Source organism: Ambystoma mexicanum, chromosome 4p, assembly GCF_040938575.1.
Source record: "Ambystoma mexicanum isolate Mex_15411 chromosome 4p, UKY_AmexF1_1, whole genome shotgun sequence".
Lineage (NCBI taxonomy): Eukaryota > Metazoa > Chordata > Amphibia > Caudata > Ambystomatidae > Ambystoma > Ambystoma mexicanum.
Genome location: NC_090927.1, coordinates 677,150,996 through 677,168,066, shown reverse-complemented (window position 1 = coordinate 677,168,066; position 17,071 = coordinate 677,150,996). Strand labels below are relative to the sequence as shown.

The window sequence follows — 17,071 nt, the reverse complement described above, 5'->3', positions numbered from 1 at the left end:
ATTTACCACCTCCTGTTTCGGGAAGCTCTCGACCATGAGGAACGTCTAGGCTGTGGGGCGGGGGTGGATTCTCTCCTGTTCCCTGTCGCTTCTGAGACCGCCGGGGCAGCCTCTATGGGGGAGGATGAGTGCATAATCTTGCCAGCATCCTCCAGATGGCTAATCCTCCGCAGAGTACCGTTGTATGAGAATTGCAGGGCTGTTGGGAAAAGCCATCTATACCGGACCCGACGTTCTTGAAGGAAGAGGGCTAAGGGTCAGAGTGCTTTCCTCCTCTGAAGAGTTAGGAGCGAGAGATCTTGGTAGATCTGGAGAGCCCAGAAAAATGAGCTCATCTTTTGAGCGGCTGACGGTGGAGATGGCCTCTTTCGTGGAGAAAAAATGGACCCTAGTGATGACATCTGGAGGGAGGTCTGATTCCACTCCCCGACGCGGGCGCATTCTGTGGGTGCGGTCTAGCAATAATAGGGATTTGTCCAGATCTGGAAGGAGGGCTTGGAAAAAGTCCCCCACATATTTTGCAAGTTGTTTGTCCGGGACCGGGTAAGGGATACTTTGGATCCGAAGGTTGTTGCGGTGGGCCCTATTTTCCAAGTCCTCTTGTTTGAACTCCAGGATTTCGCACTTGTCTAGAAGGGCTCTGACTGTTTGTTGGATTTCGCCCAGCGTTGTTGCTTGGTCCTGAGAGCGATCTTCAACCTCCCCTAGCCGCTGTTCCATCTCAGTTACTCTTTTGTCGGTTTGTTCCAGTTTGGTGGAGAACTCTGTCATGCAGGACCTGAATTCAGCCTTAATGTCTGCCATGAATGCTAGGTCGCCTCTGGTGGCTGGGGGGGGTCGCCCTCCTTTTGATGGTCTTGCGAGGTGGGTCCGGCAAGGTCAGGTTTTTTTCCCCCAGCCTGGAGCTGTAAGCATGGTGGCTATGTCCACGTTTTTGCTCGCTTTTGTTTGGACATGGTGCCAGATGTGGGGTGGATGCTATGTTAGGATGGCAAGTTTGCGTTCTGCCTTGGAGGCGGCTTTGGGCTGCGGTGCATTGGTTCTGGAGTCCGATAGCGCGGGTCTCTCAGGGGTCAGAGATAGAGTTGAGTGAGGAGGGGGTGGGCCGGGGCACCCCAGGAAGTGAGGGTACGAGGGAAGCGTTGGTTCTCAGGAACTAGCCGTGGAGCCCCAACCGCCTTGGCTAATGGTCGTGAGCTCCGCTAATGGCCTGGAGGGCCTGAAGGGCTAGGGCCACCGCATGGTGGCTCTGATTGCGTTTGGCGCAGGGTGGCTGTGGGTTTGGTCCATCAGGAGAGTGTTGCAGGGTCCCCACTGTCCCCCAGAGGGAGTCACTCAAGGGTGAGGTGATGGCGGCGTGGGGCCCCCAAATCCGGTGGGGGGGGGCAGATTCTCCACTTCTTCATTTGGGGATGAGGCACCAGCTGGGAGGGTGGGCCTAGGCGCCTCCGGGGCCAGAGGCGCAGGCCTTGTATTCAGCCCGCACCCACTGGATCAGCGGAGAGAGGGAGAGCTGCAGTACTTCTGCTCCTCCAGTCAGGGGAGAGGAGCCAGGATGGAGGTGGGCCGGAGTGCCCCCGGAATTGGGCCTGCAGGTTGTGCGGCGGGCAGCGCCCTCCAGCGCAAAGCGGGTTGTAGTAGAGCACGGGAGGAGGAAGGAGGGAAGGGGGGGGGAGCTAGAGGGAGCAGGTATCACTGCCTGTAGCTCGACCGCCGGGGAGAGGTCTGAGATCCCCACCGGCGGGGGCTCAGGCAAGAAGTGCTTCGGCCCCCACCTCCCAGTAGGACCCACCCGGCTGAGTGTTGTCCTCTCAAGCGGGGCCGCGCCACCTCCCATGCCGGTGTTGGAGCCCGAGCTTGATCTTCGCTCCGGAAGGAGCCGCACCCCGAGGGGGCCAGAGGTCCGGCTGGGAGGAAGCGTGGGGGCCTCCCCAGCCCAGAGGGGCACCTCGGGCCCCGTCAAACACCACGCTTGAGGCCAGGGTTGCCGCCGGAGCAGCGCAGAGTGGAGCGCGGGCACCTCCCCCTCAGTGCCGGCGCTGAGCAGTCGCTGCATGCTCTTCAGGGGCCGCGGGTCACCGGATCGGGAACGCTGAAGCTGGGCGGCAGTCTTGGGGTCATCAAGTGCTGGGGCCGCCCCAAGCACCCTCAGCGCCGTCCTTGGATTCGAGAGACGATGGCGCCCGCCATCTTGGATTTTCATGGGCGTCCGGAGATGCGGGAGGCCGGCGGTGTAGCCGGGTCCTGGAGGAGCGTTGTGCTCCCATCTTTGGCCCTCTGGTGCCCCAGGAGTTCCGACGGCCCTGGATGTTATTGGGGCCCGGCAGGATTGCGGGAAGCCGCATCTTTTTGCTGTCACGGCGGGCTTCATACAGCTGGCATCAGCGGAGCAGCCACATTGATGGCGCTCCAAGCCGCGCCCCACTCACCACTTTCTAACAACAGACCAACAACACATACCCTTGCACAACAGCACATGGGATTTCGCACCGACCCAAATCTGCACTTAAGCTCAGCGAAAGGTGCAAACCGAACTGAAGCCGCCAACAGACCATCACAATCTCTCACTATCCTATTCCCACTACACCCTACTAATCCCCCTCAACCCGCAACTTCTTCACTCTCCTTTTCAGATCCACCAGAACGCCTGGGGACCATTCCGGAAGTGACGGTGCACGGTACAAAAACCTTTAACATTAGCTCCAAAGGAGCTAGAGGAAAAGCCTGGGAAGGATAAACAGCTGGTGGTAATTCTCTAACCCGGTCCGAGTCTCTCAGGAAGGAGGCTATGACAGGAGCTTGCGGAGTAGGAATAGGTGCAGCCATCGTTGGGATCATGGTTGGGGCTGACAAAGGGGGTCTAGGAGGCATAGAGTCCCCGGGCAAGGAGGTTGTTGTGAAGATGACGGTCGTTGACAAACTCTTTGTTGCTGAAGGAAGACTAGTTTTCCGCGATGTGGTCAATGATGGAGCGCTCGCCGCTGAAGTGGCCGTTGACGGGGGGGATGGTCTTGGTCGTCGAGGAGGAGGTGGTCCTGGTGGATGAGGCTGTGATCAACAGCGGGGCAGCAGACGGGTCCTTTGAAGATGCGCTGTTTGACGACTTATGCTTGGACAATGTCAGCGACTTACTCACAGACGGTGGCAACCAACATGTCGGCAGGCTAACAGTAGACAGTGACAGGGGCAGACACCTATCAGAACCTGGTCCCGTTCCCGTAGAGATAGCTTATGAGGATGACAATGGTTTGATTTTGCCTTCGTTTGGATCTTCACAGAGGAAGCATCCTCAAAGGACCTCAACCTCTTCTTAAAAAAAGGGATTATGCCCAGAGGACCTGCCGGCACTGGAGGTGGCCTTGTCAGAGGATTTCCCTGCCTCTATCAATGTCAGCAACCTCTGGTGGCAATCCCTTTTGGTCTTTGATGACGAATGGAAGATGTTGCATTCATTTGGGTCGTGGTCAGGTCAAAGACAAAGGAACTTGAGGTGCCGTTCCTCAATGAAGTGCTCACAAGCCCTGAAGAAGCTCTTCTTCGTAGCCTCAGCCATGGATGAGGTGTCGATAAGTGGGCCCAAGCCTAGGCCTGTTGGTGCTACAGGCTGAAGATCCAACGATAGATAGAAGATCTTTGCCGACAATGGGTCCTGCTGCTGGTAGTCACCGCGGGACACTAAACAAAGAAGAGATGAAAGATCTCTAGTGAAAAATGCGAAAAACAGCAGAAAAGGTATGAGTTTCGAGGAACGAAGTACCAAGACCCCCTAACTCGAAACATGCAGTAAAATCTGAGACTGGCCACCAGGGGTGGAGCTTAGGCGGACGAGTGTCATTGGCTGGGGGCAGTATGATATGATACATTTATATGACCCAGTATGACCCAAAGAACACTGGGTATAGATGAGATGAGCATTTTAAAGTTTAAAGCTAAGCTGCTTTCTTTATACCGAGGATTCGTAGCCTGACAGGGACTATTTACAAACATGTGAATCCATGCAAGACAAAATACTGGAGAATTTTTGGTTCCATTTCTGTATCTGCTATCCATTAAAAATTGTGCTTTTTTGTTGCAAGGTACAAAAACATTTTATACACCAGATTTGATATAACATATCTAAGACTATATATCCAAACACAACTTGGAGGTTCTTGATACCACAGATTTCTTGAATTTCAGTCCACTAAAAATGGGGTAAGCATGAAATCATTTTGTATGCATATAGGCTACTCAGTATATCAAGTCAGTTTCAACGATTCCTAAAATACTAAATGAAATAGATTTGTTGGACCTATTGTCTGCAACAAAAAAAAACTGAATTAGAATATGTCTGAGAGGACGCTCATTTTCCAAGACTTCCATTAATTACAACCAACCTAGTTTTGGAGCTATCATACAAAATATTAAGTTATTGATATACCAAAGTACTTGTCTGACCTTTTTCACCCAGATGCAAACAAAGCAATGAAAGAAACTGGACAAGCAAATGGCAAAGAGGCTGCAGTTGGTATTAAATATATGTAATGAAGACATCTATATGCTCCACATTTGTATATGTTAGCAATAACCTTTCAACAGTATTTGCAAGGCATTATCAGAATATAATTACTAATCAGAACATTTCTTTGGAGACACAATAAGGCAGGCCACATTTCTATTAAAAATGAAGGTTTGAAATTCTATAGGTTGATCTGGTTATCGGTCATTAAGTTATCAAAAAGCTAAAATACTATCTAAAGATGGCTTGGTCTACCAAACGAAAAGCAAAGAAAAAAACTGGATGCATAATAAGCAAGCAACTCTTGGTGACAAACTGAGTTTGCACAAATTATATGTACGCCAAAACGGAAGTACACAATTAGAACATCAAAGCTCCAATACAATTCTGCAATACATCATTGGAAACATAAAAGAAGGACAGCAGCTTACTCGTTGGGAAGCTGGACGAAACCTATCATTTTTCAGGAGAACACCACTAATTCATCAAACAATCATATGAGGGAGTTTGAAAACCCAAGGAAGGAAATGTTTCTAACAAATTAAAGGTTCTTCTTAACTATTTTATATCAGCAAGAAAGAAAGAAAATAAACAAAAAATACTACCAAATAGTTTGTACATCGCCACAAGCTTGTATTCAGCTATTACAACACCCTACAACACAATCAGTCTATTGTATTCAAACTAGGGCTTTGGATATCTTTAATGTGTGAAAGGACCACCAACCTCTTGGGTATGCCATTTCTCTGTCCTCGGACGTCAGCCTTTTGGCAGTAGAGCTTTGATACTTTTTCACTTTTCTACCATTGCTGAATGGAATTACTGTATGCATTTCTTTTAGTTTTTGAGGAGCACAAAAAGCTTGGGGTAATGGCTGTAGGTCAATAGTATTTTCCTTCCAAGGCCGTGCTATTTGCCAGTTTATGAATTGCTCCTTGATGCTAGGACAAGGATCCAACTGCGATTGGTATAATAAACTCTGGGAGGCCTTTTATGCTGAACACACATGTTGTCTATGGTGGCGCAGGTGGGGTCCGTCAATCGGATGTGGAGACTGGTAAAGAACCCCTTGTTTGTGTTGCACTTGGGTATGAATTGTATGTCTAACAAAACGGCCATGTTAGGTGGTTGTAACGGCTTGATGGTTCGTGCACAACAGTAAAAATAAGCACATAAGAAAATGAAAAAAATATACATTTCAACGTCAGTATAAGAGGCACAGATTAGCAGAAAATTGCTAAATATGGAACGATCTTTGATTGGATCTTAAACCTCTACATCCCTGATTCAAGTTTTCAACCTAATTATAATAAAAAAACTCTATAATTTGAATTAAAACTTTAAGCATAACACAAAGAATGTTTCACTACAGCACATTACTAATCTGTTGCCAAATTGGCGCTGTAATTACAGGGATGTGAACAATAGTGAAGACTAAGCTCACACCGAGCTGCCTAGTCTTAAAATGGTAAGTGTGACTCTGTAACATGTCTCAAGAGATTGCTGTTCAGAAACATGTAAGCAGTTCAATGAAGTCACAATACTTAATTATACATCTGAAAACGCAGGCTTAAATATTCTAACAGTACAAACATGCATTCATGTGATTTTGAGACCAGACAATACACGAAAAACATCATGTAAAATGGCATTTAAAACAGGACAACTCTCTTTCTTTATCGAGTGTTTGCAATGACTTACTCGTTTAAGTGCTGAAATCTTTCTTGCCAATTTGCAGCTCTTGTAACATTTCCGATTTTATCCATCAATTTAATTCCAAAAAACTCCAACATCATTTTGTATGCCAATAGAAACTTTTTAATTGCTTCTTTGGTTTTTTTGAATTCCTAAATAAGAAAACATGACTTTTGAAAACAGACTACATCTAATTGCCAGGCTTTATTTTACAAATTAAATGGTTGAGGGGAAACAGAAATTGAAGGTAAGTATAAGCGCAATTATATTGTCTGTTTTTAGAATTATTTACACACACACACACCTTGAACATGGCCTTCACTAAACTTCTCTACATATGAACATATCCCCCATGGTGTGCTTGAGTTCCCGGTACATTTTCAAAAATGTTTACATACACTTTTCAAACATGCACTTTGAAAGGATCACCTGCATACATTACAACGCACAATAAGGATATCACAGTTAAACCATACTTTGAGGTAAAAAAATATGTATAAATGAGATTTGTAATATAGTAACAGTTATACCTGGAGCCTAGAGACAAGTTACATGTAGCGAACCATAGTAAAGCGGAAACTGATGTTTGGCGTATCTGAATGCACTCACAATCTTTAACTCCATTTCCAACGTTCCCTTCATTGATCAGCTCCTGGAGAAAGTAGCAGTGCAACAACTCTTGAAATACTCAGGATTCCAAGACAGTTTGCATTGAATCCAAGTTAGTTTCTAGCGATCCTACAGTCCAGAAAATACCCTGCTCCATGTGAAGGATGAGTTTTGGTCCCAGTCATTTTTTGTTTTTTGTTTGACCTCTTGGCAGCTTTTGGCACTGTACACCACACAATCCTATTGCAGATATTAAGCCCTCATTTGGCATCAAAGGCGCAGCTCTGAAATGGATCACCCCCTTCCTTCAAGAGAGGGGAGCAGTTTGCAGATCTGGTCTTTTCTATTCTCAAAGCTTCTGATATGGCGTCCCTCAAGGCACAATCATGTCCACCTGGCTGTTCGACATTATGTGAAAACACTGGTGTAGATCTGGAATTTTTCTCTACTCACTATCTGATGTATGTTGACCATACTTAAAATTGTCTTTGAAACGCCAAACCTTGGCGAACATGCCAAGAATATCTTTGTCTAGTGACTTACAGGACGGTAATAGCACTGGCGGTAATAGCACCGAAAATGGGCAGAGCTGGAGGTAAATCTCCAGCTTTCCGCCCAAACTCAGGATTGGCCAGAGCGGTAATGCAGTGGTAATGGCGTTACCGTCGTATTTTTACTGCTCTGCCCAACCCCTGATGAGGCCCATACGCTCTACACCCAAGTGAAATGTGTTATGGATTTAATAATCAGTTAGCGACTAACAGAGAACTGCTTATTTATGTCAGGTTCGCTGGCCTGGTGGTACCCTTTGTTATTATTTCCCCACGGCCTCCCCCTGGCATTATGGGGTTCCTTCAGTACTTTTCTGGTGACAAACGCCTCAGGATTCAAAGGGGCCTCTGGGGCATGCCGTTTCTGTGAACAATACCAAGATACGTTATGATATGTTGTCACATTAGAAAGCTTGTTTACCTGGGGTATCCTGCGTGGTGCAAAACAAATCCTGTGTATACCACAAACAATTGCTCCTGTTGTACATAAACCATTTGTACAGGTTTCTCATTCCATAGAGAATGTCAAATCTTTTTTGAAATCCCAATATCAACATCAATCCATCTGATACATGACAAAGTATTTTATTTCATTTTTATTAAACCAGGATATATTTAATTTATGTAATTGTTTTGATATAAGAATTATATACAATAAATACAAATAACAAATATTTACAAGTGATCACATTGAAACAGATAGTCATCACAATTGGGGGATACAAAAAGATCTGTTCAAGTTAATCTAAGAATTATACACATGTAGAACTATACACATCACAATTCCAGAACCACTTGTTATTCCTGGTCTGTACAACTGTGAAGTTAAATCAGTGTGGACCTAGACAGAGCCAGGTTTGAAGGTTTATAGGTCGAGACAAATCTTGTTACTGGTCTAAAACATGATTATGATCCTATTTCATGGACTGAGATTAATCTGTGTTGAACTCAACAGGGACAGCTTTGTTGCACGTTTAAGTGTATTTTAATGTTAACACCTTCCTGAAAACTGTTCCCGGTATGTACTGAACAAATTTACACATTACGAAAACCACATGAATTTAGCTATCTTTCTTCTGTTTCCCACTAAAATTGGGACCTTGTCAAGGGGGGATGGGAACTCATCTCTGACTGGGGTGGGAGGCCTATTGGGGAGGAATTCAGGGAGGGTCCTACTTCAGAGGTGTCCCTTCCCCATATGCCAGCGTACATATGAGCAGTACCAATTTGCAACAGCACATTCCTTTGAATTCAGGTGTTGGCCAAGTCTTATCCCCATTTTCTAGAGAAACATCAGACACTGGAGAAGGCCACCCTTAAGACAGAGAATCCTCAATGCCCCAAGCAAAGCACTCCCAACTTTGAAAGAGAGCTAACGGGAAGAAAGCGGGAGACCGCGCTCACCAGTCAAACTTTTTTGAGTGGCAAAAAAACAGCAAAGTGGGAGGGGAAGCAACAGAAGCAGGAGCCAGAGTTCCTACGCATCAGTGACCAGCAGCACACACTGCATGCCAGCCTCACGCCGCCCGGTAATGATACCACTTTGGCTTCTCTAGCCCACCAGGGAAATGAAACAAAATCAACCCATCTAGACACTGGACTTACCTTAGGGGTTGTACAAACCAAAGATATTGTTCTGTGGCGGCCCCTCACGCAAAATACGTGTGTCTTGGTTATTTATAACTTAAAGCACTATACGAAAACCTTATTGTTTGTAAAACTTCCTGGGCAGGTAAGACTGTGCTGGATTGGCCAGGGACAGCAGACCAACGAGAGGATAGGCAGGGGATTAAAAGAAACCCCAGGTAGTAAGAAGTTGTGGGCTGTTTGGGTGAGGACAGAGGAGGAGTAGGTGGCAGACCAAGAGACTAGCAGGAGGAAGGATGGTGGAGTGGATTGTAGAGGTGAATTTGGAGCAAGTGAGGCATTGGTTAGTAAGTGCAAATGGTACTGTATCTGTGCATGAAACACTGGCGAGTAGGATTACAAAAAGGGAGTGAATGTAAAGTGCTTGTGTGAGTGAAAGGAGAGTATATGAGTAAACGGTTGGGTGAATAAGAAGTAGTAGCAGCAGCATGTAGGAGAGGGTAGTAGTATGGAGAAATGAATAGTAGAGTGAAGGAGGGATTAGTAGAGTGAAGGAGGGAGTAGTAGAGTAAAGGAGGGAGTAGTAGAGTAAAGGAGGGAGCAGAAATGTAAGGAATGGAGTAATAACATCCAAGAGTGGAGGCAAGGCTTATAAGGCATGAAATACATCAGGGGGACAGAGAAAAGAAGACTCTGGGGGTGGGCGGGGTGTAGTGGAGGCAGGTGGATTTGGAAGGAGGAGAGTACTAAAAGGGAACCCTCAGAAAATAATAGGGAGAGGAGTATGTGGGTGCAACCCAGTATCCCGCTTTAGTCAACCACTGGCTAGAGTAGGGTCAGTCTAGGAAGTCCCTGAGGGAGGTTAGACATAGTGCTTTTAGGTTTACACCTTTAGCAGAAGTCAGAATTTAGACAGCAGGGGTCAATATTCTGGGTATACTAACCTGGGGAGTAGGGACGCCTGGGCTAGGGAGGATTGTTGGTTTTTACACCAGTGAGCGAGAGACGGCCCTAGGCGCCTGAGCAATCTTAATAAAAACCCTTGGACCGTCTCTGAAGCAGAGTATTCCTTGAGCCATCTAGGACGCACACCTCTTCAACATCAATCTACCCATTTAGCAGACTGAGCTACTTAATTGGCACACGCAGACATACATCTAATAGATATGCTATAAAGGAAATCTGGCAGCAAGAAGTAGTACATAAATAAATGTCTTTTCTTGTGCAGTGGGAGCTTCCCAACAAGTGCAGTTAAATAAATGCAAGCCACTTATGTTTCGAACATCCATGATGCTACTAACATCAGTCCTTGTTTTCGGAAACTCCTCAATTCTTTGGGTTTTCAGTTAGGCCCTTACACAGATCACACAATGATGTTCCGGCTGGCCCAGATCCCTCACAAGATTTTCCCCCCAACTGTCCGCTGACCTTCATTAAGTTAGTCAATGGATGTGAAACAACAGGCGTACATTCAATTGATCTAAAATTGAGGTGCTCATTATGGGCTCCCGTCACATTGTCAATGGTCCAGATTGTCTTCCTCCACCTCCTCTTCTACTTGACTATTAGGAGTGACTCCCTCAATGTGCAAATGGGTGACTATTTCTTCCCAATTAGCAAAATCATCTGCAAGTATTCAAGGGAAAGACCGGCCATGGCTATCCTAATCTTCATCATCAACAGATTTGCTGTTAGATTTCTCATGTATATCCGTGACAAACCACTTCCGTTTCACCAAATTAGCGTGACAGAGAACATTGGGGTCTGCAGAGGTATCTATTGCTAATTTCCCAATACAGGAAAAAAGTGAAATCCTTGATTGCCTAGCCACACCAGAGCACATCTTGGTCCAATCTCTCGTGAGATTCCTGCCCAGCTTATACAGGTCAGAAACATGGTTGACACCTATGATCCAACACCATTGTTTGAACCCAAGGCCAACGCAGTCACCAAATGCACATTCTACCACTTCAAAAATCTGAGGTGAATCCGGTCCTTTCTGATGCCCCCCCCAACATATTTGCTATCATTTGTCAGCAGTCACGTCCTTGCCCAATTACTATAATTGGTCTATGGTGGGTGTCCTGCAAAAATACTGCTAACCCAACAGCGAGTACAGAATATTTCAGCCAACTTCACCTTCAGTCTGAAGCGGGCTGAAATATAAGATTTGTCCCGATATCCCAGCAATGATTATTAGCGAAGTAGTGGATCAACTTTAAAATATTCTACTTAAAACGCAACATATACTGTGGCCCAGTACACACATACCTCATCAAGTCCTCCTACTCTACCGCTCAACCATATGACAATGTTTGGCTTCCCAAAAAGGCTAGATAAAAAATGTTGAGACGTAGGCAGAGCCACCATCAAGGCTCATTCCTTTTGCACACACTCCTCCTATCACACAGCCTTGATTTGCTCTGCTGCATGCGGTTCAACTGGTCACTGAACACGCACCTGTTTCAGATCACATATTTCTATATAGCAGCAGGAACAATACATACAGAGTAAACACCCACATGTCTCCTCAGTTCCCATTCTGCATGCTCTGAAATTGTACAGAGGTGTGTAGCTTTCTGCAAACACTTTTAATAAAATAGCAAATACAATTTGCAACGGTTGGCGTTGGAGTGAAGGATGACAAGTGACCGCATTTTGGGAAGGAATAATTAAGAAATCAATGATGATTCTTATAGAAGCGCTCCACAATCAATAACCATAAAGTATTTCCTGAAAGTCACAGAGAGGGTGCAAAGGGTTTTGAAAAGGTGAGTAGTGAGCTTTTTCGTAAAGGGCGCAGGATATTTGGATAATGATGGCAATGGATAATGTTGTTCATGGATGGTCCTTGGACAGCAAACCATCTGACTTTTTTTTGAGTTGCAGCATTGTCAATCCATCCAATGGTGCTCGTGAGAGATCTGTCCATGGCATATGTAGAGGGATAGCGTTGTAGGTTGTTGGTGTTTAGAGGCATTTGTGTGTGATGGCATAAGACCTTGAACAGGATTTAGCTTTTGACAAGAAGCAAGTCTTTTTGAGTCTAAGGCAACTTCCAGGCTTTTACAGGTTGGTATTTGTGGTGTATGACTGGGGCATGTTGAGTGGCAGTTTGAATGGATGGAATTAGAAAGTTTGGTATCGAGGTAGGGCATATCTTGCTTTCAAGTTTCAGGAAGCACCATGCCAAACAAGACTCAATGGCAGTCAGGGATGTTTCCAAAGCAGAGGTCTTCAAGTCCAGTCCAGGACAGATGGAAGTACCCAAGATTGTTATGATAATAATTACAAATAATTAATTCCCATTTAACTTAACTGTACACAAATACATTTTGAATGGATATCCTCAAAAAGCAGAGTGCATTTCACTCTTGAGGAATGGAATTGGAGACCTCTGTTCTTGGGAAATGGCTAGATTTGTATTGCAAGTGACATATACAAAGCTTGTAATCAACCTAGGAGTGCTAGTGGACATCTCAATCTATAATCTTTAGACCAGGGCAAAGGTAGATGATGTGGACTGATGGGGACCATGATTCTTCATGTTAGATGCCACACATGAACCAACAGGGTTTGGAGAGCTCCTGTGCGATGGAGAGGTGATGAAAACATACACATTTCAAACCATTGGGATCTACAAAGGGTGAAGGTGCAGTATCCTGTAGTCTAGGTGGTGGGATGCGGCAAAAGACAAAGTACTACTATGCATGTCTCCGCTCAAATGGTTACTTTTAACAGACAAACCAAGTATTTGAGGGTAATGTTTTGAGTACCATACCCTGGGTAGAAAGACTGTAGAGGGCTGAACAGGACCGGTCTTCAACTAGCTAGTTGAATTGGGCAAGAATGCTTTTCTTCACCACCTTAGATATGGAGGAGTGTCTGGCTTTGGACTAGTATCGTTGGACAGGGCTGGGCAGAAGGATGATCTCATAGTGACATGATCATGTTTTGTGTTGTTTTGTGATCAGATCTGGCTAACACACTGTTTTGCTCAAATAGACATATCTTCGTGGCAGATCGGGAAATTAGTACGAGTAAAACATTGAGGATTTGTTGCTGGTTTGTTAGTTGGAGTCGGTTTTGTGGGTGAATTTATTGGAGGCTTTAATAACCTGTGGCATCCATTTCTGGGCTACACTTTGGTGCTTAGACATGGGGATCTAAATAGGTGGGATTTTTGTCTTCTCAGGAAATAAAGCTGGAGATGACATGCTCTGTATGTCAGAAATACATAGGATGCTATAGAAAAAGGTACGGGTGATGGTGGGACAGATTCATTTTTTGGTGGGCTAAGTTGTAACTGTAATAGATAGTGTGCTGCACAGCATGTGTGCAGCATCTAGCTCAAGAGGACAACACCAAAGTGCATATGTAATACTGCATAATGGTACTGCATGTGTATTGTGCAACTGCATGAATATGTTGAACAAATTGGTTTTATTCGCTGAACAAGGCAAACTTAAAATGTGTTCAACTATATATAGCTGATGCAAATCAGTATTGTGTGATGCATTATGTCAAATGCTGCATGGAAATGTCATCAGCAGTGCCATCCAGGAAAGGAAGAGGGAATGACACTCAGTCTAGGTGACAGGTCCACGTGTGCATGTCTCTACTGCTGCAGAGAACACTGCCCACAAAAGAGATTAATGGGACAAGAGAAGAAGCATCGAGAATAACATCAGCAGCTACATTTTCAGAGCATGAGAACACCTTCAGAAAAGATGGACCAACCAAAGCAAAGGAAGCAGAATTTCACCACTGTGGGCATAGGGGTGCTTGGCATAGTAATTTTGCCATCACATGCGTGTTGTATAGTCAAGATATGATCTTTGGGGGATAGCATCAAGAGCCAGACAGTGCTTCAAAGACTAATTGTGCTGAGAGGTGAACACTGCTCCCCCCTGATGCCATTGCACTGAGGACATTAAAACAATGGTAGAGTGATCTTGTGTGATAGTGTTACAGAAGGCCCCTCCCCAGATTCCAGAGGGCAGGACCGGGAGCCACCCCCACAACAGTTTGTGGAAGTAGACACATTCCCCTCCAGGAGTAGCTGAATGATGTTGGGTTTGTGCACATCACTGCATAAAGAGAGCCTCCAATGCAATGTCAAGACAGAAACATCATCAGAGTCAAAGCACACAGAGCAATACCAACATTAAACCCACCCGATGGTGTTGATGCAAAATACTGTTTAACACTATTTTATGCACACCACCCCACAGAGCCTCATGTACTGTTCAAACCAACATAATGGTAACTGAAAATGCCTGCTGAAGACACCTGTATATATGCTGAAGAGGGAAAATGGGATGATCCCTTCCCCTGATTCTCATCTAGACCATGGCCTAGGACGTCACGACCCAAGCACCCACCGCGAGAGGATTTCGACCCACTCACGGCCATCCCAGATGTCAAGATCCACTGTGGCCACGCCCCACACAACCAAGGAAGTTGCCCATCAATCAAACCACGTGCCGGAACCTCAGGTGAAGCGGATATCGACCGTATGGATCAACTCAACTAGACAGCAACCACCAATACCGCCATAGTTAGAGATGCAATGAAGACAGCCAGCGGACAAAAACACACGTGCCACCAAGCACATTGGTCATACACACACCAATCCACACGAATAACACACTCAGTGCTGGGACGTTGAGGACCACTTACCCTCACACATGCATCGTTGTTATTTTTCACATAGGCCAGCTACAGCACCGCAGAAATGCAAGACGCCAGAAGAGCTTGTGTACATGCTTGCAGATGCTTCCTCACCACTAAAACCATGAAGACGTAACCACTGTATATGGACTAAGGCATATGAATCTCTGTCGCCCCTGGCGACCCCCATATTATGGACTATGTACCGCCACCCATAAGCCAGGCCGAGGTAGGCCGCAATGCCAGAGTATCCAGGCCGGTGGAGCTCAGACAAAGCCGCAAGGTGCTGATCGCGGGTAACAAGACCTGACAAGAGCCCACAGCCAAGGCCGCAATGTTGCAATCTACATGCCGCGCTCCCCGCGCCAAGGTTACACCTGCCACTGCCAAACGCTCCCTGAGCCGAAATACAAATCAAATGCGCATAATTCTGCTCCAGCCACGGCCCCACAACCTGTGACCAGACAACCTGATACGATGCCAAGCCCCAGGGACCAGAGAAGATCTGGAGTCTCACGTCTAGGGCACAGACTGCAACAATGAAGTGATAAATTGGACGCCAACAGCGATGGGAAAGACATGCACACCAGCCAATAGTCAGACCTGTCCATTGTCGGCCACCGACACATAGTCTTACTTTGTTGCCAGCACCAGGTACACCGCGAGCTGGGAACGACGACGGTCCCAGGCTTGGGGGCTCGCGAGTGAACCAATCAGAATACAAGGGGCACACCACTGACGCCATTATAGTTTAGCCAATCAGTAATCGTCCCCTTGTAACAATTCACTTGTAGCGATTATTAGGGACCAACCAAGCATACCACTTGACCCTTTCTCCGCCAGTAACTATCCTTCCTATATGTGTCTATACTAACCCCACCACTCGGGGAGCCAACCCGAGGTGGCATTAGGTTTGGGGGCTAGTTCTCCCAGGTGACGCACGTAACCGTGTCATACAGCTAGAAAAAGGGCCTGCGAGCCCACCAAGGGCGAGGGGTCTCTAGGATGCCTATGACCTGTGAGCCGTCCTGCATTTTTTATTGTAATCAACAGCAGTAACTTCTTGCTCTTGTGTGTGCCTCATACTCTGTTGGGACGCAGGAGGAGTTGGGGCCTCCCCAACCCCGGAGGTCCACGTACAGCCCTGCCGGCCCCCGGGAGATTACCCTGACAAGTTGGAGGCACTTCTGAGATCTGCTGGGACTGAGTGAGATCACAGCGAGGCCGCTTGCGTCAAGGTGGCCCAGCAACGCGGCCCCCTCTGCCGTTGCCCCCTTTGTAGGACTGCAGGACCATCGCGGAACTGCGAGACGACCGGACAGCGCAATCCGTGGCCGTCGGGAGCCGAATTGAGAAGTATCCCGCCCCCAGTTGGCGAGTGTCTAGACGTGGTCCAGACGAGGGGAGGCAGCGAGCTGATTGGGGGGGTGCCCGAGGTCGAGCAGCACCGGCAGGCTAGAACTCGATGTGAGTATGGCACACACAACCAGCAATACAATGTTGTGCGGGCGGTGGGAGGAAACAGGGTGGCGGGTGGCTCTTACAGGGTGTTAAGAAAAGATTTTGGCCATCGAGTGGCGATCGGTGTGTAAGGTGTAGTGGGGACTGGCACAAGGGCCGTCCCCTCTAGTGTTACTGAGCAGGCGGGGTGGGGCTTCAAGCACCCACATGTGACTGGCGGATCACGCTGATTGGTCGAGATCGCAGACACCTGTACAAGGGGGTGTGGCATTCCTATGAGTTGGCGTTGTAGATCAATGAATATTGATTGAGTGTTTTAACTCTGAATAGATGACGTATTCCCGCAGGAGGTAGCTAGATTGTTTCTCAGTGCGGAAGATAATTAGCTGGTTAAGCTCCCCTAGAGAGGGGGCGTATCACACCCGAGGTGACGCAGCGTGCACAGTCCGATTATAATAACGAAGAAACTGACGGATACTCCACTCCAGGAGTGGTGGGAAGACAGCTGTGGGGATAACGGAGAACAAGTTTGTCAAATATGGCGTGCATTCATCCCCTGTTGTAATTGTACGTACCGGAAATTTTTTATAGTAGTTGGTGACGTCACCCATAGGGCTTGCATAGGATACAGTGGTCTTCTTCCTCCAAGAGTGATCGGGGATCAGGGCAGGGATATGCGGTAAGGGAGGGGTGAAGGGGGAGAGGCGGCCACGCACAGAGAACGCTGGCAAGCGCCTGACAACAGGGGTCGGAGGGGGATCAGAAGAGCGTACACTGTGCAGACAGTGAAGACAGAGGAGAAGGAGGAGTTCGAAGTACGTTGCAGGTGCGCCACGGGTCGAAGGGGGGCCCTAGCTCCAGAAGGAGAAGCATAATAGAAGGTGGCACTGCTGTAGGAATAACGAGGGAGGTGGCACCCAGCACAAAAGTATTGTAATAAAAATTGTTTTCCTTGCAGCGGAATATCGGAAGACCCCAGCGTACGGGGCCAGGTAAC

At 46.8% G+C, this 17,071-nt stretch overlaps 1 protein-coding gene across 1 annotated transcript in view; it reads right to left on the bottom strand.

Annotated features, from left to right (window-relative positions):
- OGFRL1 (opioid growth factor receptor like 1) overlaps positions 1–17,071 on the bottom strand; it is a 307,750-nt gene that overhangs the window by 27,144 nt on the left and 263,535 nt on the right. The window contains exon 6 of the mRNA XM_069606222.1: positions 6,200–6,345. Coding sequence (XP_069462323.1) covers positions 6,200–6,345 — 146 coding nt within the window. The remainder of the gene's footprint in view (positions 1–6,199; positions 6,346–17,071) is intronic.